Here is a 22,642-nt window from a genome sequence, read left to right on the forward strand (position 1 = left end):
AAGCAAAAGCAAGGAGAAGCAGGAAAAGCTGAAGCTGCCAGTAAAGTCACAGCCCCTACTTGCCAAGGAGCAAGGGAATTTTCAACTATGGCTAACAAAGATTTTTCAATACTGCTCCTTAAAGCCTGTATTTAATGCAGCCATGAAACTCAATGAAAATTCAATGCTGATCTGCAAAATGGACAGGAGAATGAAAAGAGGTGGAAGCACAACTATGGGAATTTCTACCTCACAGATTATTTTGATAATTATATACAGGGAAAACATGATTTTAATCTCTAACCCAGGATATTCTAGACTATAGAATAACTAAATTATGCTCATCAGTTTTTCCATTTCTCAGATGTTCCTTGCTAGGAATCCCTTACCTATTCCACATAATGTAATGGAATAAGTGTGCATGAACCTCTGAACAAACAACAGACAGATGTCTGAGAACTTTGCTTACCTCACTGACTAAATCTCCTGCCTTTTTGGCTTGTTGTATATTAAGACTTCCTTCTGTGATACATCCAGCTCCTTTCATCCATGTCAGGTCTGCCCTATATTGGAGCTGCAGAGGAAAATTACATTTATTGGCACAGGGGACACGAGTATAATGTTTGCAAGCGAACATGTAAACCCTTTCCAGTTTCAAAGCCATTGCAAATGACATTTTAAAAAGCCATAGTACAATCTGACAGCACTCATACAAAACAAGAATTAACATCAAATGGAAAAATTATAATCTCTGGTGCTGTTTTTAACAGTTAATCTGGGTGTACACCATCTTACATCACTCTGGAGATCATAGGCCTTCTTTGCCCACTTGGTCTTCATATCTTCTGGGAGCACTGTGTACTCATGGAGTCTCGTTCTGTAATCCAAGTCACTGGCAAGTGCCTGAGCCTTCTTAGCATGCCTCAGGTTTATCATATCCATGGGCAGATGGAAATGGGCCTTGCTCTCCTCAAAACCTTTTTTGTAGGCAATCTATAAATAGGAATGAAAATAGATTGTCTGTATCAGATATTACAAAGCTATCTTAAGTCAACTCTATTGTTTAGGTCCTTAGGCAGATTAGGCAAAAAAAAACCCAAACAGATGGAGGAATCAGGTCCTATAAGGGACAAAACACATGCCAGGATAAATTTTCTAGAGCCATTTTCTCTATAACGATAAATCTTACTTTTAAACATACCCTAACAGAGTTGAAAGTTCTGTGTAGAAGTGTTTATATTGAGGTTTTAATATGATGATATTTTATTCATATTGAGGTTTTAACAGGATGTTATTTTCCTGCCCCAAAATAAGGACATTATTGCCCAAAATCCCCTGCTGTGCAATCATTGCAGATTAACAGATAGTGAAGGAAACCATTTTCGTTAAATGCTTCCAAGAATTTCTTACAGCGAGACCAATAACAGTTGTAGAGCACATAGTGTTGCTGAAAGTTTCCTAATTATGAAAAAACCTTTTGTGTAAGAGAAATAATTTACCTCACTACTCATCTTGGCCACCTTCAGAGAATGCAAGAGTCTTGAATCCTTGGTTTCAGCTGCTTTTCCTTTTGTTTTTTCATATTCTTCTTTATATTTAATCTGTCAAAAGAACAGCATAAACCTAAGAATATTTCCAATTACCCATGAGATAAGCAATATGTGTTACACTGCTGATTTGGATGGTAAAAATTTAGAAGAGCTTATTGTCACTTCAAATTTCCCAGATTTTCTCAGAAATTCCAAAGGTGCTAGGTCAGTCTCATTTATGATTTCTTTAACCTCATTCTTTAAGGCTCAGCCCTCTGAGGTGTATATGATTATAAACTTTAATTCTTCTGATTAGCTAAATTATCTGGCTCTTAGAGGCAAAGGTAAGAAATCAATCCAAGCATGGAATTCAAGGCTTGATTTTTTAATGAGGTGAGATTTTAGAATCCCCACCATTGCTGAACACTTTGCAGCCACAGAAAAAGTGTCCTGCTTCTCTGCCTCTCCATAGGTTAAAAGTCTCAGTATAAGTATTTTAGAAAGATTTTGTTTGGAATTTTTTTATATGCAGGTTTTTATGTTAAGGCAACAGACTAAAGAAATATGCATTCCTTTTGTAGTAGATGATAATATTATTTTTGAGGCTAGAAACAATTCAAAACACCGAATTTCACTGTGGGTTTATTGTGTAAATTTTGCTTCACTCTGTGCACGTGATTTTAAAAAAAGCAATTTTTGGAGGGTGAAATTTCACAGCAGAATCTGAGAAAGTTTCCAGCTGTTCATTAGCCATTGAGAAAGATGGACAGCCAAACGCAGGGTTTAAAAACCCAGATGAAGTGAGCCATGCTTTATTTCCCTGTGCTATAGCTAAATATATAAAGAATAATTCCCAGGTAACTAAATGTAACATACATCACTGGCAAGATCCCTTGAAGCTTTGGCAGCAAGCAAAGGCAGAGAATCAAGTTTCATTTCAAAGCCCCGGCCCTTACTCTTCTCCCAGCCTTCTCTGTACTTCACCTGAGAAAGGAAAGACAGCAACATGTCACTAACACATAACACACAGGATTTTCAAACAAACATGGAAATTACTCTGAGAAAAACAGAAGCATAAATATGCTCAGTCCACAAACTGGGACCATCTTAAGTCACAGTTCATTGTCATTTTGAGCTAACTAATTGTCTAGGATTGAGTCAAAATTTTATTCTTGGAGTTCACAGGCACTTAATATCCCCATCAATAATTCTCAATTTCAGACAGACATGGAGGAGGGAGGGGTTTTTAAGCTATTTTTCAAGATTCCACTTGAAATTCCATTAAAGGAAGATCAAGTATGCCTTCATCCATGCTATGCATGCACCTAATGAATGTAGAATGTTTTCAGGCAGCCCCAGTTTGTGGATTTGGCTTTTTTCATCTTTCTATTTTACCAATATCTAACAATGAGCATGCATCCCAACGCAGTACAGATGCAAAGAAAGTTCCTCCACAACACTCTGCCAATGCAACTCAAATAAAACTTAGGGGAAGAACACAAGACACAAAAAACTTGCAGTAATAACAACTCAAAACCATGAAAAATCATGATACTGGTTAAAAAATAAAAGTCACACCAGTAAAATCCGGAGGTTTTTTCCCTCATTTTGCACTAATTTGTCTTGGGGTTTTTTCCTCCAAAAGTATCTATGACAATGAAGGCCTGAAAAATACTCTAAAAATTAAATAGAAGTTCAACTTTTCCTGCAAGTACTTGGTTTTTACCCACAAGGCTCTAAGTGAATCACTATTTATTGCCAGGAATTACGAATGGAGCAACAGTGGGCTTGATCCAAGTTGGCTGAAGTCATTGTTTCTCTCCATTGACTTCAGTGGACTTTGAACTGTGCAAATGTTGCTTCTTCATACAAATCTCACCTCAGAAGCAGTTAGCTTTGTGGAGTGAATACTGATTTACTGATTTACAGAAATTCAGATTACCTGAAAATGATCTGGAAATGATTGAAAAATAAAGTCTAGAGGTTTCACTGTCCTTGAAATTGGATCCCTGTCTATTCTGGGCACTATATTTCATTTTGTTTACTACAAAGCCAAATGATAAATGCTTCCAGAAAAAGTGTCATCATCTTTATATTAGTTTCAGTCTATTAACAGCATCATGAATGCCAGTACTTCCCCAAGGCTTGACTCACCTCGCTGTATAACTCAGCATTGGCTTTTGCTTTCACTAGCAGAGGTACATCCTGAGGCAGAGTGTAATTTGTTTTTGTCTTCTCATACTGGGCTCGGTAGTTCAACTGCATATGTTGAAAAGGTCAGCAAGAAACTCAGTTATTTTTAACTTAATAAAAATATAACCATTAGACTGATTTATTGCTGTTAAATTTCAGGTTATTGGTGCCATAAATTATAAATACACTCATAGGAAATTGTGATGCAAATATGAAGGCAATAAGCTAACTTTTACTTAAGCACTAGGAAGTAGAAATTTATTATATAAATAAAAGAGCTTCTGATTATCTTTAAGTACAAAAGATGTAATTTAAAACCTTGCCTAAATAAATACACAGAAATTTTTTTTTAAAAAGCACACTGATACAAATCTTAAAAGTGGAGACAAGTATTAAATCTACTGGCATGCTTGCCACAGTTTTGAAAGTTATTTCATTCAATATATATTCTTAGTTTGGCTATGAATCTGCTGAAGAACTATAAAGAATAAAACACATTAGACTACAAATGCTATGAAATTAAATTATCTTATCATTCTAATTAACAGCAGTGGCTAATAATGGCAGAACTTACATCACTGAGCTGCTGTGCATTTATTTTGGCCTGAGCAATTTGTGGAGTGCTGGCAACAGAGCTGTACTTCAGCTTGTCTATGCTTTGCCTGTAGTTTACCTAATTTAAAATAAAATTAATTAAACAAAAAATTAGTAAAGGAAGAAATGGTCACACCGGAAAATGAGAGATTGACTTTTGATGAAATTTTGCTAACTAATACTCTGCATAAAATATTACTTAAACCATAATAAATAGAGAGAGGAAAAATGCCAGGATCTCTTGGATGAGGTCTGAGTTAGTGCTCTGATAGTTTCCCTGTCTGAGGTCACAGATTTTATCCCACTCTTAAAATTACCTCACTTACAATCTCTTCCTGTCAAACCAACAAATTCCTACAAAGATGCAGCACCAGCTGCAAATCATTGCTATAAAATCCCCCCAAATAATTTCCATAGAACTCATATTCTTAACCACCACTTAGTCCATTTTTATCTTTATCAGATAAGAATTATTGTAACTGTCTATGAAGAGGTCTGAAGTGTACCACTGGGTAGAGCAAATGAACTCTCTTATAATTGGTCATTACTGAGTTTCAATGTAATAAATTAACCACAGAATTTCCATGTGTGTTCAGAGTTTTGTGGGGATATTGAGAAAAGAAAAATACGTAATTATAATACAAAAAAACTCATTTTAATGTCAGCTATCAAGAGTACTGGAGCCCACTAAATTACTAATATATTAATATGGTAGCAACAAAAATAAGTTATAAAATAAATATTTAAAAGCCCCAAATTATTCATGATAAAAGAAATCACATGATGCTTCCTTTCAAACCTGTTGCTGCAAAAGAACTCATTGCTCTACTACAAAACACAATTATTATTGTCTGTAGGCTCTCATTAATATTCACTGTAGTTAATCACCACTTTACAAACATTGCAAATCACATTGCTTAAAACTAGTTTCTTAAAAGCACCTCTTTCCAGTAAAGTGGAGCATATTTCTAGAGACTTTGAGCTACTGAAACTATTTCAATGCAAGCCTTCTTATCTCCCATATCCTCACATAAACTTCCTCATTCTGCCAGAATGATAAAAGCTAGGAAAAAAGGCCTGAATTATCTCACAGGTCCAAAGTGATTAAGGTACTTAAAACAGTGCATTTACTTCCTCAGAGGCAGAGAGAATTTTAATTCCATGGAAACGGATCATTTCTTTTTAACTGAAACTGTATTTATTGCTACTTGTGATTGCTTAGTGTATGACAGAGCTGTATTCCTAAAAGAGTTCAGAGTAAGCATGTTGGTTATTTGGGAGCACACACATCCTGGGACCAATTCAAAATCCTACATCAGGACTGGTGCAGCTGAACCTCTGTGGTCAGTGGAATTATGTGTTCCAAACCCTTATGCTAACTATCAGTTGTAGAGCCACTGGAATTGCTGAAATGTTTTTTACATTTTTGGACATGAATATGAGAACATTATGCTTACCTTGAACTTTTTAATAACACAGCTCTCTCACACAGCAAGCAATTAAACACTGAATTTTACTGTTCTCAGCTTTTACAAAGGCAAAGTTGAAGCCACTGCTGTAGAGACAATAGATCATCTTAGAGTTGAAGTATACCCAATACTTCCTCAAAAACATCAGGGTTCCCAATTCCAGATCTTCATGCTACCATCCTTGTCTTGGAAGAGGTGTTTAGGCCCAAATAAACCTCACATAATGTTAATGACCTCTCTAAAGCATATTGCTCCTGATTTATTGCCATTGCAGTGTAAAGGCAGGGTGTACACCCTTTAGGAAGCCAGAAATGCCCTGCAGAGCTGCTGCTCTCTTCCTGTTGATTTTATAATCAATGCCTGGTATGCTCCTAGCTAAGGCACAGGGTAAGGTGCCAGCAGTAGAGGAGATCAGTCAAGCTTTCAATGCTTGGAGAGGTGGAGGCATCACAAGCTGTGCAGAATGCCATCCTTCCTGTACCTGGTTACACACACAGGCACGGCAGCACACAAAGCTCACATTGCTCCACCAGGAACTCAAGCCCAGGCACAGGGGCTCCCGTTCTGCATGGCTGGAGAGGTTATGTGACCACCCCTTCCAAGGGAACACCACTCCTCAGGGAATTCACCAAGGGCTCACAAAGGCTGTTTCAGTCTCCCTGTCCTTCCTGTGCTTTCAGTGCTGGATGCTGCTGTTGGAGCTGCCCCAGGATGGTGAGACCTTCACAGCACAGAGCTGGGATAGGGCAGGAATCACTGATTTCACATCAGGAGTCACTGATTTCACATCAGGAGTCACTGATTTCACATTACTCTACAATCTGTGCTGAGCTGAAGCCTACGACAGGACATGGCAGCACTTTCTACTGCTCTGAGACCTCTTGATACTGCACTTTTTTGCTTTAACTTTGTTAGCAGTGGCTGTTTGCTCCTATCATTAAATCATCATTTGACACATGCAATTTATCACAATATATCCTACAGAGAGATGATGAGCTATGCAAGTCATGGGGGGGGAAAAAAGCCAAAACCAAAAACATAAAATTATTTACATCTTTCAAAGGAACCAACTTTCTTGTTGTCTGGTATGAAGGAGTGAGGGTAGCTGGGTAATTGTAGTCAACACCATCATGTTTGTAATCAGACTTATAGGCTATCTGAAACACAAGGAGAACAAAAAAAAAATCATTGTTCTGGGTTTTTTTTTCAGCTGTCATTTGTTTGAATAATTATCAGTCAAGAGGAAAGGAGAAACAATAATATTAATATTAAATGCAAGAAACAAAGTAAGTTCAATGTCATGAGTGACAAAGAAAATGAAATTATTTGCATAGTTTAGCCACTAATTGATTCTTTTTCAGCTTCTCAATTAATCCAATGCCAACAGTGGGAGCATTAACTTAACTTCCACCTATGACACATCTCTTTTATCTTTTTGCTTAGTTCTCAAGCTTCTTACAGATTTGTAAATAATGTACTTGAAGGAATGGTATGTAATGAAATAGCTTCTTGACTAACCCAGTAAATTAAATTGGAATCCAGAAATCTTCATTAAAGACTGTTTTTTCCAGCAAAGGTCTGACCCTGGGGGTGGTGGCAAACAACCTTCAGCATCCTACTGATGTCAAAGAAAACTGAAGGATCTCAGTATGTCGCCAGATCACTGAAATTTCTTATTTTAACTTCTTCCACACAGTGAGCCATAAAGCAGTACAAAAGGGTTTCCAGAATTTCCCATCTTCTCAACATACCTATCCATCAGATCCCCAGCACAGTATGCTCTAAAGTTTTCTATCCAACTTAATTCTGGAAAAACTGAAAGACAAGGAGGCAACAAGCCTACAATTTCAAATAAAAGGGACTCACATTGCTTGCCAAGCTGCCAACTTTCATGGCATGGAGCATCCTCTTGTCCATGCCAATACCCACGTAGTGACCTTTCATTTCATTCTGGTAGGTTTCTTTGTATTTAAGCTGTAACAAAAAAAAAAGATAAAAATACTCTGAGAAAATACATTCAACTTTTCTACTGAAGAGTTTCAGCTTTTAAGAATTCCCATATTTTACAGCAGGGAGACAAATTGTTACAGCTCTGGTCTACTAGTGTTGCTCCAATACAGGAACTCATTAGTCCACAACAGCCTTGGTATTTTAAAAAATAAAAGCTACAATCCTCTGTGAGTTTCTTTTTCTACAAGATATCATTTACTTGCTTTTCATACCACCTGAGTGCCACATAAAGAAGATACATCGGCATTTCATCAGAAATAAATACTAGAACAAATCCCAGGGAGACAATATTTGCACATTAAGAAATAAACAACATTGGGTTGTTTTGGTGCATCTTTCACCAATCCCAGAGTGGGGGATTTGACAAGAAAAATTGATCATTCTGCTATCTCAACTGTATGGCAAAATATTTACTCCTCTGGGATTTCAGCAAGTGGTAAGAGACAGTATGAAACAAAATTGTATTTCATGAGATACAAGAGGTGTAATTATTAACACTGATTATTTTCACACGAGAATTATGTTCCTCTCTGGAATGAACTCTGGTGAAGTATCTTCTGCCAGTCAGGAAACAGACATGCACAATGAAATAAGTAATAATTATGACAGACAACAGTAACAACTGACTGCTACTTCTCTAGATCAGCAGTACATGATAAGTAACCTCTCTTCCAAATACCATAATAGTTCTTTTCATAATCCTAAATAAAATGAGCCCCAGCTATACATCAGGACACACTAGGATAAGTTTTATACAACAATGGGATAAAATCAGTTATAATGACATTTCCAGCACACATTTATCCAAAGCACACACACAGATGAGCTGTGATTCCAGCAGCTACCAAAGCAAGCAAGCCATACACGAGGGAGGTACTGAAAACTTACATCACTGGTGAATTTTGAGATCTTGCTCACATTCCTGAATTGTGGAGTGTCACAGTAGTTCATGCTGTAGCCTTTGTTGTTTCCAAGATCCTTCTTATACTCCACCTTAGTGACAAAAATGCACAATGGGAAGTATGGTAAAACCTTAATCTGCTCTATCAAGTTCCTTCACACACTTTTTATTAGGCAGACCCACTGTTCAGAGATTTTGATACATGGTTTTCATCAGATGGCATATGATGAAAATTAATATGAAGAGAATTTTCATACATTCAGTTCTCATTTTATAGGCAAAAGAAATGCAATTTCGTCCTCTGCAAAGTATATAAGACAGCGACAGGAGGAAAACTATTAACAAAGACAATGATATACAAAGAAATTCTAAGGTGAGTGTGGAGCAAATGAACATGTACAAATGTGCCATGTACCAGATTCCAGCAAGACCTCAGCAAGAGCTTTTGTACTCTTACAGTCACTCCTGTTTAAGGAACGTGTTCTCAGCCTGTAACAGCTGCAGTGAGAGACTGAGAGATGAGAAGAGCTCAGCTTGCTTAGTCGAGGAAATCAAAGGCAGAGAGAAGAAAATGATGTATTTGTAAACCTCTCAAAAAAGTAACCATGCAGGGAGAAGAACTTTTTAAAGTAAAGGGCAATGCTAGCACAAAACATAGTGGCAATAAAGTGGACAGGAATAAATGTAGGCTAGAAATTGGAATAGGAGGATTATACAATGCTGTGTCAAACCAGCAGGAGCCAGGAATCATTGGCCCAGGAGGTCCCTTCCAGCCCTACTTCCAGGGGTTTTTCATTATTGAAGGTTTTATACTTTGACATCTCAAGAGTATAAGTTTTTAAACTGCCATGGGGAAGTTCTAGAAACTCACATTTATTAATAGTTTTATAGCTGATATGACACTATAAATAAATTAATAATTCAGAATCTACTGAGAATTCTGTTGCAATCTTCCCTTACCAAGCAGAAAAAGAATCAATTATCAGTGACTCACAGTCTTTCACATGATGGAAGAAAACAGAAATCTGCATAACCAGAATGGGATAAATGCTGTCTCTGTTATTCTTATTTTTTGATTATTAGAATACTCTTTGAGACACTCTAAGATACACACCCAATTAACCCTAAAGCATTGTCTCTTAATATCATATTAAAAGCACAATTCAGGTTTGGGGTGGGTTTTTTTTCAGATTTTGGTTTTTTATGTGGTCAGAACTAGAATCACTCTCCTGGGGTTAATTTCCCAGACTTTCACACAGGTGATTGGAAGGGCCAGAATGCAACACCTGAAGATCTTTTCTTGAGCTTTTCTCTCCAGTCGCTGTGCTACACAGAGATGATTTTTGTTATGTACAGTGCATTAAGAACAACAGCTTTTTTTTTTAACTTGCAGTCTTTACTCATCAAATACAAATGTTTGTACAAGCTGCTCCCAAACTTGTTAAGAGATCGATTCAAGCCCTTACCTCACTGACAAGCTTGTTAACACTTCGGGCTTGTTTAAGAGCCAAGTTGTCTTCAGCTGTTAGGGAGTGAAAGTGAGCTGCACCTTTCATCTTGGAAAGATCTTTCTTGTATTTTATCTGAAAAGAAGTAGGGAGAATTATAAAATAGATGTGCACTTTTTCCTCCTTACTATTTAGAGTGGTTTCATGAGTCAGGATAATATCTTTCCTATGCTGGCTTTGATAAGTAAATGGAACTTGCTAAGCTGAAAAACTGTATTTACTACCTTGAATAACCCAAATATAACCCCATAGCCCTTCACAGTCCCTCTCAAGACATACTACTCGATAGGATTTTTCATAAATTTTTTACATACACTGAACAGTCCTGGTCGTTGTTCATAGCTTGGACAGATTATTAGCAGATTTGTGGTCAGAGCTTTTGTGCTCTTCTATTAATGCAGTTAATCCTTGATACTTAATATTAGTCAGAGAATTACAGCTAGTCATCAAGTGCTCTACAGACTTTTCCTTTTGTAGAGACCAGCTTTTTTAAAAAGCTGTATCTTTTTGTACCTTTACTGAGTTTAAGGGAATTCTGTTTCTCTACAAAATCAAGATTGAAACAAGGGATTTCTAAATTTAATTTAGACATCAGGTTATTGGTGTAAATTGGACTTGGATGGGTGAAGAGAGGTGGTATTTGGCCTCTTATAAATTATTTTACATGAACTGAAATGCAAAGTGTTTTGGTTTTTTTTATTTTCCAAGTCTGCACACATTTCCTCAGGATCTAAAACTATAAGGCAGGCTGGTAAGCACTGTAGTGTGCAAATTTTACTGCTATGAACCAATTGTCCTCTTCACTCTCTGTATTATAAATTAATGAGGAAGCTACTGACCATTAGCATTTTTAAAACCTATGAAACTGTGATCTTTGTCTGCAAAGGTTAAATATTTCATGTTTAAACAGGGGATCACTGAGTTTGTCATCAAGCTGGGACTGGTCACAGAGGATTTGAGGTGTTTTATATTCTCTCAGTGATAAGCTCAGGTAACAGAACATGACTGGTCCTTCCACTCCAGTTTATTAGTCCAGACTAATAGAAGCTGAAAGACTCAACCATCTGTTAGCTCCCCAGAAGACAGACTGAGCTCATCAGCTCAGACAGCCCCATCGGGGACAGGTGTCCACACTACAAAAGTTGTCACTCACAGGAGCCCTTCAGAGCAGCCACAGGGTACTGACCTACAGGCTGGCCCATTTTTTGTCACTGCCAGAAATGGTCTCCCCAAACAGGGCTGAGGCCCTCTAATGGATGGGCTGGATGCAGGAATCACACACCACCACCTCTTCTTTAGTTTACCACCCAAAACCAAAACTCACACCCCAGAAATAAGCTCGCTTTTGTGACGTGACAGTGTCATAGTCTATGCTGCTTTTCCTCCATATGACTTGCTTTGTGCTAGAGGCATGATACATCAAAATATCAAAACCAGTACAGTTCATTCATCCTCCATTTATTCACTACTGGGAATACCACAGTAGTCCACAGGATGATTAAGGCAGTTGAAGGTTTCATTAATAATACAGGTGCAGATTTGCCAGGAGGGTTAACCTAGCAGTAGGGATCCCCATTAGTTGCCACATCCATCTCCTCCCTCATACAAGTTGGAGCTGTGCCCCCTTCTATTAATGGATATTATTAATCCCCTGAGCCATCCAGTTCCCAGCAATGCAGCAAAATGTCACTTTTGTTTACTTCTCAAGTGCAGTTTTAGCATTCTCCTCCCAGCACTGCTCTGACAAACTGCTGCTTTTAATTGTTTATGAATTGTATTGATTCAGGTTTCATACTTACATCACTTGCCAATTCATTTGCTTTCTTGGCATTTTGATAAGCTGGAGTGATCATAGCAGGAAAGCTTCCTTTCCCTCTGCGCTCCTCAAACTCATCCATATATCCCTGAAGAAAATTCAAGAGTGTTTACTCATCACACATGGGCAGATGGGGCCATGGGTTATTTTACAATGCCCCACAGTCCTTGTTAGTAGGAAGGTTCACAGCTTCGATTATATTTTCTTTTTAAATGAAAAAATGACCAAAATATAAGAATAAATTGACCTGTTAAATTACCTGTGCCTCTGAAGCTACCTGTGCTGCATTCCAAGAGAAATTTAGGTAACTATTGATGTGGTCAAGATAGCATTCAAGTGTACAATGGCATACACCCTTCTGATCTCACCTCATTTCTTACAGAGATATCTGCCTGCCTCTCTGTTTGTCAATACATGTTTCCCTGGAATATTATAAAAATAGCCATTGATTTGGTTAGCCAGGAGACTTGTTAAAAGTTAACAAGTTTAACATAGGATCAACCTTTCTTTGTGATGTTACAGAAGCTATTTGATCTTTCCATGGTAATTTTTCACATCATAACTGACCAAAAATAATAGTTCTCTGGTTCAGTGATGTATTTTGAAGAGGGAGGAATAAATGAAGCAGAGATACCTAGATATCAAAAATGCCAAACTCCTTAGTGAACAAAATCACAAAATTCCATTTGTCTAATTAAAGAAACTCCAATTGTTGTGGAAGTAACACCCTTAAGTCCATCTACAGATAAGTGTATGTGTAAATATTTATAATTTGAAAGTAATTTAGATAGTTTAACAGCAAAATACTGGCGATTTTTTTTCAATTGTAATGGACAATAATCATCCCAAAGCCTTCTATAGCAAGATCTGGGGACAATATGGAGTACAAACAAGAATATAAACAAGTGAGATGTAGTGTAATGTATCTTCTCTGCAATATTTTGTAAATCTTTTGTAGTAGAGTCAGCTTGAGTGAAAATAGAATGTGCCATGAATAGAATGTATGTCAAGAATGCCATGGAGAGCACAGACAGGAAGGACTACAAATATCTGGGATATCTCTTTTGTGTGTTCTCAATGCAAAACCATCCATTGGAGGTAATTTTGTGCACCATCAATATCATGTTTTAAAATAGGTCACACCACAAGTTTATGATGCCATAGTTACAATGGCATTAAATTATTCTATAAACAGGCATAGAAAAAAAAATAGAGTTGATTAACCAGACGAGTTAGTTTCTTAAAATGCCATTAGAGAGTTTGAATTCTCCAGACCAACCTGTCTTTTGCTTCAAACTCTCTTAAATACGCTTTAATGGCATTTCTAATATTGTGCATATATTCAAAGTTTCAGAAAACTACTTTAGCCACTCTTAAGGTTTTAAAACACGAACAAAACAGATGTTCAGCACACGAATTTTACAGTAGGATTCAAAAAATTGCCTCATATATAAAAATATGAATGTGCATATATATATATATGTATATTTATATATATCTGTCTGATGCACACTCAATTCATTGTTGATGATCTCAACAGTTAGAAATCTAATCCCTCTACCCATGTTAAGTCACAATTTACTCAGAAAGATCCATTAATTTCAGTGATTCTGTGTTATTTGACTAATAATATCAGTATCCAATCTATAAAGATTAAAACTCAAATTGAATTTAAAGTCCATGACTGAAGTTTCAAAGACTCTTTCAAAGAAAGAAAACTTAAATTAATTCTAAAACAGAAGCATTCTAAGGCTTGGAAATGTAATTAGGGCTTTTTCAATTTCATTTTATTTGTTTATTCCCATTAAAACTTGTAGCAGTTCAAAAGACAGAACTAATTGAAGGATTCATTGCTACAACTCTAAACTCATATTCTTCAAGGATGGTTTGCTTTTCACAGAATACTAAATATAGATTTGGACAGAAGAAGTCAAGAAATGTAAAATACCAAAAATATCAAAGGTTTTAGGAAAATACAGCCCCTGTTCCTTCATTTCTCCAAAGTATATGGACCTACTGAGGAGCAGGACAAAAACCCCTGAGATTAACCATACAGTTTTCTTTATACAACACCTCTATTCAATTCCTTTCGAATTCCATTTAGCTGCATTCAGTTCTATTTAGCTCTGCTATTTCCCTAACCTAATTTAAACTGAACTTTGGGTGCATTTTGCATGAGCACAAAACCAATTGTATTCCCTCAAAAATACAACATAGGCAAACCAAATGCCACAGACCAAAACAGAACTAAAGCCTGTTTGGTTCCACAAATACAGAACTACAGCTTGTCAGGCTTATAATTCCCCTGTTGTAGAGGAGGTGAAATCTAAGAGATTCAATGCTGTTCACACATATTTAGAGCTGCAAAGCTCCTAAGATTTGTGAAAATACCCGCTGAGAGAAGGCACCCAGCTATCTGCCAACTTTCTACCATTTCACAGCCCTTTCACCTTTCTCCTGACTGAATTTCTTTATTCATGGAATGGGAATATTTCCTCGAGTAAATGAATTTCAGTGTGACACATAACACCACAATAGAAATGTAGAGTGCACACAGATGAAATTTGCCAAGGTCAGTCTTTAGGAATGGCCCTACCATAAGGGTCATGCAGTGATACTGAGCCACCTTGTAGTCACATCTATAGGTGCCAGTGACAGTCACACCGCACTTCAGGAGCACACTGCTGTTTGCACACCATCCTTTCCTTGGAGACCTTGTTTTCTCACACAGGAAAACGAAAGTGAAAATAAGTGTCACCAGTTTCTGAAACCTTGAGCAATCAGCTCTGGTAATGATCAACATGGCTATCTCTTGGATGTTGCATACCTGTCCATATTGATCTGCATTTTCTCTTGCAAAATCAACATCTGTTCCAGCTGTATGGCTGGCTTTTCCCTTGATCTCTTTTTCATATCTTTGATGATACTTTACCTAAAAGGAGAAAAAGGAAACGAATGTTCCAGGTGAGTTTAGTCTGGTACACAGATGCTGCACAATACATAACAACCAACGACATGCACATTTTGTCAATAAAGGATTGTCAAAATTCCCATTGCCACCAACCTGCACAAGTCAAATATGTCACTTGAAGATATAAAAACAGAGCTAGTGGTGTACTTTTTAATAATGCAGTAGGAACACGGGACTTGTCATTTCAACCCAGACCATTGGGTGTGTTCAGCACCACCTGCTTGACAGTGGCTAATCCCTGATGCTCCAGCAGTTTAAAAAAATAGAACTGACTGTAATGCAAATTCACTGTTACCACAGAGCACTTATTTTACCACAGGGTCACCTGAGTCCCATCAATAAATGGGTTTGTTTCTGAAAGATGCTTTATCCTCAGTGATAAAGGGAATTTCAGGCAGTCAGCCTTCAAGTTTAGACCAAGATTTGCACTACATTTGCTGAAGTCAAAACAATGCCTGTAACCTGATGCTGCCCTTTAATCACCATGTGTGTTTGCTGACAAAAGTGAAGGGTTTTCCACAGATCAAAGGCAAACAAAAAACATGTAATTGTTTTAGAGTCAGCTGCTTTTACCTTCAAAATTATGGATCTCTTATTTTCCTCAATGACTCTTAACAACATTTTAAATTCACTTCCTTTGAGTTATATGTTCTTCCATATGTTATCTTCTCCAACAAAAAGAGCTTTTCTTTCAGTTTCCAATAACAAAGCACAATTAACTGTACATTTTGAAGGAATACTGATGTCCTTTTATGGTGCTTATTAAAGAGTATAGGGATGTTGTGATTTTGTTATGTTTGGAAAGGAAAATAAAGCCAGAAAAGATCATTATGCCATGCTCATGGAATTTCTGCCAGCAAATTTTTTTTAATTCAAAATTTGTGTGACAGTTTAATGTTGTCTTTCCCAAAAGAGACTTTGCTTTGGGTACTTACATCACTGGCTAATTCATTCGCTCTCTTGGCTATTTGATAAGCTGGAGTGATCATAGCAGGAAAGCTGCCTTTTCCTTTCTGTTCTTCAAAGTCTTCTGTGTATTTCAACTGCAAAATTTCAAGACAGTTCAGGAACAATTACAGAAAATGTATCTTGATTGCACACATAATCAATCCTTAAAGTTGCAAAGTCAGGCATTTGATGGCTGTCATCTGCCAAAAGGAAGATGAACCATGAAGTCTGAATCTTTGCAATTTGGTCTTTAAATACACAATACTGCATCTTCTGCATGGCCCCTTTGTCTTGTTCAAGGTGTAGGACAGGAAGAGTTGTTTAAAGAAAACACTTCAGGTGTCTACAAGATGCCTGTTCTATTTACATTACAGTGAGGCAGCTTCTTTCTTTACTTTGCATGGCAGCCAGTTGGTGGGTATGGAACAGACTGGTTTCCAACTTCTGTTCTGACAGCCTAAAATGGCCTCAAATTGAATGTGGTCTTTGTAACTGGAAGCATTAAATGCTTAATGTTAAAACAAGTCTGCCTTTAAAACATTATTTTTTTATTTTTCTTTGTGTTCATATTTTCAAGTAATTTATAAATACCCTAGGAATCACTTGCAGAGCCAAAACCAGATCAATCTATTTTGTTTTACTTACATCACTTGCAAGATGTGCTCCAGCCTTTGCATGAAGTATGTCTGGAGTGTCTACAACAGAGGTGAACTTCGAAACTCTCTCTTCATGTCCACGCTTATATTCCACCTAAAGAGGAAAACATATATGTCCATATTACAAACAACAAGCAGCAAAAGTATATTTCCTATCAGAAGACTTCTAGAGAAAATGAGCAACAGCAGTCTCCACCCTCCAGTCAAGCTATCCATATATTTAACGCCCAATTTCCTTAACGTGAATACCAGAAATAGACAGAATGGACCAGATATTAAAATTTTCACGTGATATATCTGGGCCATACATTTGATTAAAATACCATGAGAATAGTCATTAATGTCCCAAGATCATACTGCAATGACAATGCAGATAGTATCTGCAGAAAACAAAGCAATACTTTAAAATCATTTTTATGGGATTTATTTTAACTTATCTTTTTCATGTGAATTGTTCCTTTTATAAATAAGCAATTTCCTGTGCATAAATTAAAAGTAGCTTGTATATTAACAAATTTCAAAATTATAGCTATTTGATTTCAAGTAATAAAGTGAAAAATGTCAAATGTAAATAATTAAATTAATAAAGCCATAATGTGAAAGCAAAGGTAATTAATTAAATTAACATTTCAGGGCGAGTCACAGTCTTTTTCAGGTTGTGATAAATTACGGCAAAAGTTGCTACATTTTTCAGGAAATATCTACATTGTCATTTATTGTATATGATTGTCTTCCCAGGCCAAGTAGTTTACTAACTCTGTTTTCTGCATCATGTTGGCATTTTCTCACTTTGTAGGAGTATAACAAATATTCATCATAGAATCTAACATCTCAAGTGAATGGCCTGAACCCAGGATTCTCCATACTCAGAAGTGTAAAATAGAATTAAAAGCCCTGTGACTTACATTACTGCTTAGCTGGTTGGCTCTCTTAGCGACCTGGTAACCTGGAGTGATCATAGCAGGGAAGCTGCCTTTGCCTCTTCTTGGCTCATATTCTTCTGTATATTGAAACTAGAAGATGAATTTGTTTATTAGGGAAGAATCCACTGTAGTTTAATGTGATTCCTCTTCTCATGCCTGCTCCCTAAAGGTATGTATCATTTTATTTAAAAGCAAACAAATTAAAGAATTTACACTTTATAAGTTTGTAAGTTGCAACTATTTCCTAGGTACAAGAGAAAACATTTCTCATTCATATCAATTATCCACTTTTAATTGCCTAAACTAATTAGGTCACTAACCCATTGTAAGGACACAGTCATAATTCAAAAGTGATTTTCATCACTCATGGAAATTCAGTCAATGAAAAGTCTGATCTGTGGAAAATATGGGACATTTTCCATCATGAGTTCTGAGAGAAAGAGCACTGCCTGCTAGATCAGATCACCTCAGTTTGGTGAGCAGTTGAAGTGTTTCTGAGTTACATAAATATATAACTGTATGATGGCAATAAAATTCTTAGGTGATTTTAATCACTTACAGGGCTAAGTACTGTTATTGACAGAAATAAACATGCCAGTTTCTTAACAAAGATCGGAGTGTAGACAGACTCTCCAGATATTCTTCCTGCAAAGCCTGGACGGACTTTGATGCATTTGTAAGTCTTCAAAATATGAGAGACCATGAAAATAAAGCCAAACATCAGTCCACTTACATCAGTCAGAGCCTTCTGTGCCTGTGTTATCTTGACCATCTCAGGATCTGGGATTGTTCCTGGGTACCACGATTTTCCTTCTTCATAAGCAGCATAGTAAGCATTCTACAAAACAAGAACTATATAACTACCTATCTTCACCCTGGTTTTAACACTCAAACAGCTGATCTGACAGGGGTTAAAAAAAAAGGAAGCACACAGTGCTGTGGAAGTGAAATTGTGCAGCACAAGGCCTACAGTCCACATCCCTTCAGAGTGCCAAGGCAGAACTTGTATAGCAAGAACTGATACCAAGATGACAGGATCCAGGATCCTGGAGTGAAACTCAAATAACAGCCCCTGGGAATCAGATTCCCTGCTGTGAAGCTCCAGTGCCAGTAGAGAGAAGACACATAGAGTATGGCTGTACATGCACTGTAGACACACTCTTCCTTCCTCACCTTCTGATTCTTCTATCCTAAGCTATCATTGAGCTATTTTGCCTTGAAAAGTTCAGCCAAATGAGAATCAAAGGCGCTTTTTTTAGCATTGAAATGTCGTGGTTAAACCCCTAGCAATCAGGACAGCCAGGGCCAATCCTTGGTGTCCTGCAGGCTGCTGGCTTGGAGAATCGAGGGATATTTCTTACCTGGGTAGCCAGCTGTTGGGCTTTATAGACACTTTCAATTTCTCTGGACCTCACATCCCACTGAAAGACTGATTTCAATTGTTCACTCTGTTCTCGATATTTTATCTAAAAGAAAAAAAAAAAAAGATAATGACTTGTTTACTCATTTTAGTCATTTGTTAGTACATACTAACACACACCTCCTTTGGAGAAAAATAAGAGGGGACACAAAGAAGGTGACGATTGCATTTAGCCCTAAGGCCAAAACTCTGCTTTCTAGTCTACACCCAGCTTCGACCTAAGATTTCTGTATAGGAGCTGCACATATGTAAAGGAGCAGCATATTATACCTGAAACCTGGCATGACATTCTGAAAGAATAATTTACTCTTTAGATAATACTTTTGGGGGAAATAATCTATGAGAATTGAAATCCCTGAGAAATTTTAAGCAGGATGTGTTAATGCATTAGATGGAAAAACTATTACCAAGTGAGCAATATTCTATTCTCCTATTTCCTGCACAGTGTCCACTAAGTACCATATCCTAACAGTGCATATGTAAATGACTGCTGTATTTAGTCCTGGGTCATTATGTTCCTACTGCTACTTTTATCATGAGAGCATGTAGAAATCCAACTGAAATCACAGCTCTGTTATACAACTCACTCTTCAGATGTAAAAACCCAGACTAGGAAATTTAAACTGACTGGACAGAAATGTTACTGAGCACAGGTACCATTATTCCCATCTATAAAGTAAGCTCAGAGGTTCAGAGAGCTGAATGATTTGCCTGCTAACACAGAAATTCTGTATAGAGAGACCTAATTTTTATCTTTGCACTCCAGCTTATGTCTCAACATAAGACTTATGTGAGAACATCATGTTGGGATTGAAGAAACATTCTATTTTCTGCATCAGAAGTAAGCTTAAATATAAAAACAGCAAACTTCTATGGTAGCAAGTGAAACCTTTTCCCAAGTTATCACTATTTTATACATTTACTAGCAAAAAATTTTCCTGCTCTCAAAATTTATACAGAATTACTCCCTTTAAGAAGATACTGCAAAAAAGCTTCTCTACTACCCTTAGCAATTTTCTCGCTGGAACAGAGCCTCATTATGTGATTGAAAAGGCCAGAAGGTGTTTAAGGTGTGTAAAACAAGGGAAAGTGATCTTTGAGCTATAATTTCTCTGGATTGTGTACTCACATGCACTGGAAGTATCAGTCTCATATCACTGCCTAAACCAGAAATAGAACCTCCAGTAATCCCAAACTCATTCCTGAGCAGATCCGTCACACACAGTTTAAAGTAAGTGAGACAGTCATTGCTGAAATAGTTACAGACCCATGATACTGCAAAAACTGAGGCATAAGAATGCTGTACAAAACGATAAATGATGCAGTGTCTGACGAGGGCTATTCATGTGCATCAAGCTTTTACAGCTAATACAGGACATCAGAATTAATTTTGCATGCCATAATCTAAGAAACACAACTTTGTTAATTGCTAATCACATCAAAACACATCGCTCTGCCTGCGAAATATATTCACAATGAGCAACGTCGTTTTAGGGTATAGAAAGACGTGTCATTCAAGGAGACGGCATTGCGCGGAGACGTGAGGTATTCATGGATAACCGGGTGTTTTTATTCCGGGTGTGAGGATGCTGCGGGGGGAGCAACGCGGGATATCCAGGGATGGCGCTGGGAATGAGGCGGGCCCCGAGCGCCCCTGGCGGCCGCACGGGGCACAGCAGCGCCCGCAGCGCCGGCGCGCCTCCATCCCCAAAAAACGCCTCCAGCAAAAATCCCTGCAAAGCTCCCCGGACACGGTGCTTTCCCACCTCAGGTCCGGCGGAAATACTCGACAAAGTATTTATGGGAACTCCTGCCTGCCTCCCACCCAGTTATAATTTGTTTTGTAGCAGTTTCTGATGAGATCACAAAGCAAATTTTTCTTGCTTCCAGAAGTTGTGCAACCCTGCTTAGTCACTGAGTTTACACAGCTCTGGGCAGTTCAGGTTAATTGTGCTTATTATTATCAGATTATCAGATATACAGGTGAAGAGCTCAATCAATTTTTCCTTCTGAGAGCAGAAGCAAATCTAGATAATCTAGATCTAAGATCTCTTTCAGATGAGTAATAGCACTGAAAAAAATTATGATTCAAACCCAGCTGAGATCTTACTGATCTGAAAGAACACAGGAAGATAAGTAAAAAGCACATATTTACAGTTACAAAACAAGAGACATAAATATGTTATCAAAATGTAGAATAAACACATTTGGTCCTCAGGCTTCTTACCTCACTCACCACTTCTGACAGTTTTTTTGCATTCATATTTATTGGTGTTTCAAATACACTCGTGAATGCATTGTTCTTTGGATTGTGCCTAGAAAAGGAGAAGTGTAAAAGGATATCAGGAATGTACCAGGAAGCTCACCAGAAAGGTTCCCTTCAAGCACTCAAAAATACAATACCAGCCTCCACCCCTCTATACACAAATTCTCCCCCACTCACAAAGAGATCTTAGATTACATTCAAGTTATTATTGTAGAGAGTAGGTGCCTAGAGCAAAATTAATTTTAATGATCATCATATCAATGCTGTGTTTCTAATAACAAAAGAGAATAATAGAATAAAAGATAACTGTCATCTCTCCTTTTTCTGCTGACAAATTTGACAGGAATTGATCATTATAAAATAAAAACTTCCTAGAATCAACTCCAAAATCTGCATTTTATACATTTTCTTTATGATTAGCTCAACCTTGTTAACTCTTAACCACTGATTTGGAAAGGGCTGAATTTTGTGGTTGGCTTTATTTTCTTCCCACAATACTGAAATGGAACTTAATTTGGTTATCTTTTAACACAGTGGCCAAATGAGGAAGCTTTATGTGTGATAAAAAGAGTTTCCCATCATTTTGTGATTCACATATATCCAAAGATACCCATGAAGGCACCAACAATACCTGATCTCACATCACACGTAGGACAGACTGAGTCCAAATGGTGACCTTCCATGGTATTAAAATGACTAGCCAAATTAAACTTTGCTAAAATAAAATAAAATAAATAAAAAATAAATTTTAAAAAATACACTTACGCTTGACAGTAAGGCTTTTTCTCATGGCTAACAAAGTTGTTTACTGTTAACATCATCTTGCATACTTCACAGTGAAAACAGGCTTTATGCCACGTCTGGAAATGCCACAAAAGAGAAACCAAACAGAACATGGTTTGTATTTCATTATTATTCTGCTAAGTTTAAAATTTCACTATTGATCCTTACCATTCATTTAATGAACTTGACTATATTTTTCTTCAAATATATACTTGTTATTAATTGATTTCAGTTCTGAACCCAGTTGTGAGCAAAGAACTTTTGGAACCAAGAGATTTGCACAGTGTTAGAAGTGCCAATCTGTACATTTATTATAGTCCAAAATGATAAAGAAAGAGAACTGACCTGATCTATACAGTTAATCTTCTCAGCAGGGTAAACCCCATAGCCACATCTAGCACACGGCTGCACATTCATCTTGAAATCCACAGAGTGAAAAATATATAGGTTTATACAAAAGGTTCAAAGATATGAAAGTGACTTTTTGGCCTGTGCAAAGCACACTCTAGACACTCCAGTCAAGGCCTTTTGCTGTGGTCAATGGCTCCCATTAAAGCTCTGAATTGAAGTCTGTTGCTCCCTTTGCTGACCTTCTGTTTCAAAGTCAGCTGCAGGCTGGCTTTTAAAGCTGCCAGTTAGTAAGAGCGGTTATTTTGGCAACTGTGTCAGTGCAGAA

At 37.2% G+C, this 22,642-nt stretch overlaps 1 protein-coding gene across 1 annotated transcript in view; it reads right to left on the reverse strand.

The window, feature by feature from the left end:
- The window catches only part of NRAP (nebulin related anchoring protein), a 48,055-nt gene extending 25,672 nt beyond the window's left edge, over positions 1-22,383 (reverse strand). Inside the window, exons 1-20 of the mRNA XM_088169349.1 lie at positions 22,312-22,383; positions 21,949-22,043; positions 21,145-21,232; positions 18,859-18,963; positions 18,231-18,335; positions 17,480-17,587; positions 16,564-16,668; positions 15,906-16,013; positions 14,827-14,931; positions 11,983-12,087; positions 10,142-10,258; positions 8,663-8,767; positions 7,631-7,738; positions 6,817-6,921; positions 4,276-4,374; positions 3,663-3,767; positions 2,385-2,492; positions 1,479-1,580; positions 775-972; positions 449-553 (exon numbers count right to left, since the gene is read on the reverse strand). Coding sequence (XP_088025475.1) covers positions 449-553; positions 775-972; positions 1,479-1,580; positions 2,385-2,492; positions 3,663-3,767; positions 4,276-4,374; positions 6,817-6,921; positions 7,631-7,738; positions 8,663-8,767; positions 10,142-10,258; positions 11,983-12,087; positions 14,827-14,931; positions 15,906-16,013; positions 16,564-16,668; positions 17,480-17,587; positions 18,231-18,335; positions 18,859-18,963; positions 21,145-21,232; positions 21,949-22,043; positions 22,312-22,383 — 2,148 coding nt within the window. The remainder of the gene's footprint in view (positions 1-448; positions 554-774; positions 973-1,478; positions 1,581-2,384; positions 2,493-3,662; positions 3,768-4,275; positions 4,375-6,816; positions 6,922-7,630; positions 7,739-8,662; positions 8,768-10,141; positions 10,259-11,982; positions 12,088-14,826; positions 14,932-15,905; positions 16,014-16,563; positions 16,669-17,479; positions 17,588-18,230; positions 18,336-18,858; positions 18,964-21,144; positions 21,233-21,948; positions 22,044-22,311) is intronic.
- Positions 22,384-22,642: the final 259 nt, after the last annotated feature.

Source organism: Sturnus vulgaris, chromosome 8 (genome assembly GCF_052056855.1).
Source record: "Sturnus vulgaris isolate bStuVul1 chromosome 8, bStuVul1.hap1, whole genome shotgun sequence".
Lineage (NCBI taxonomy): Eukaryota > Metazoa > Chordata > Aves > Passeriformes > Sturnidae > Sturnus > Sturnus vulgaris.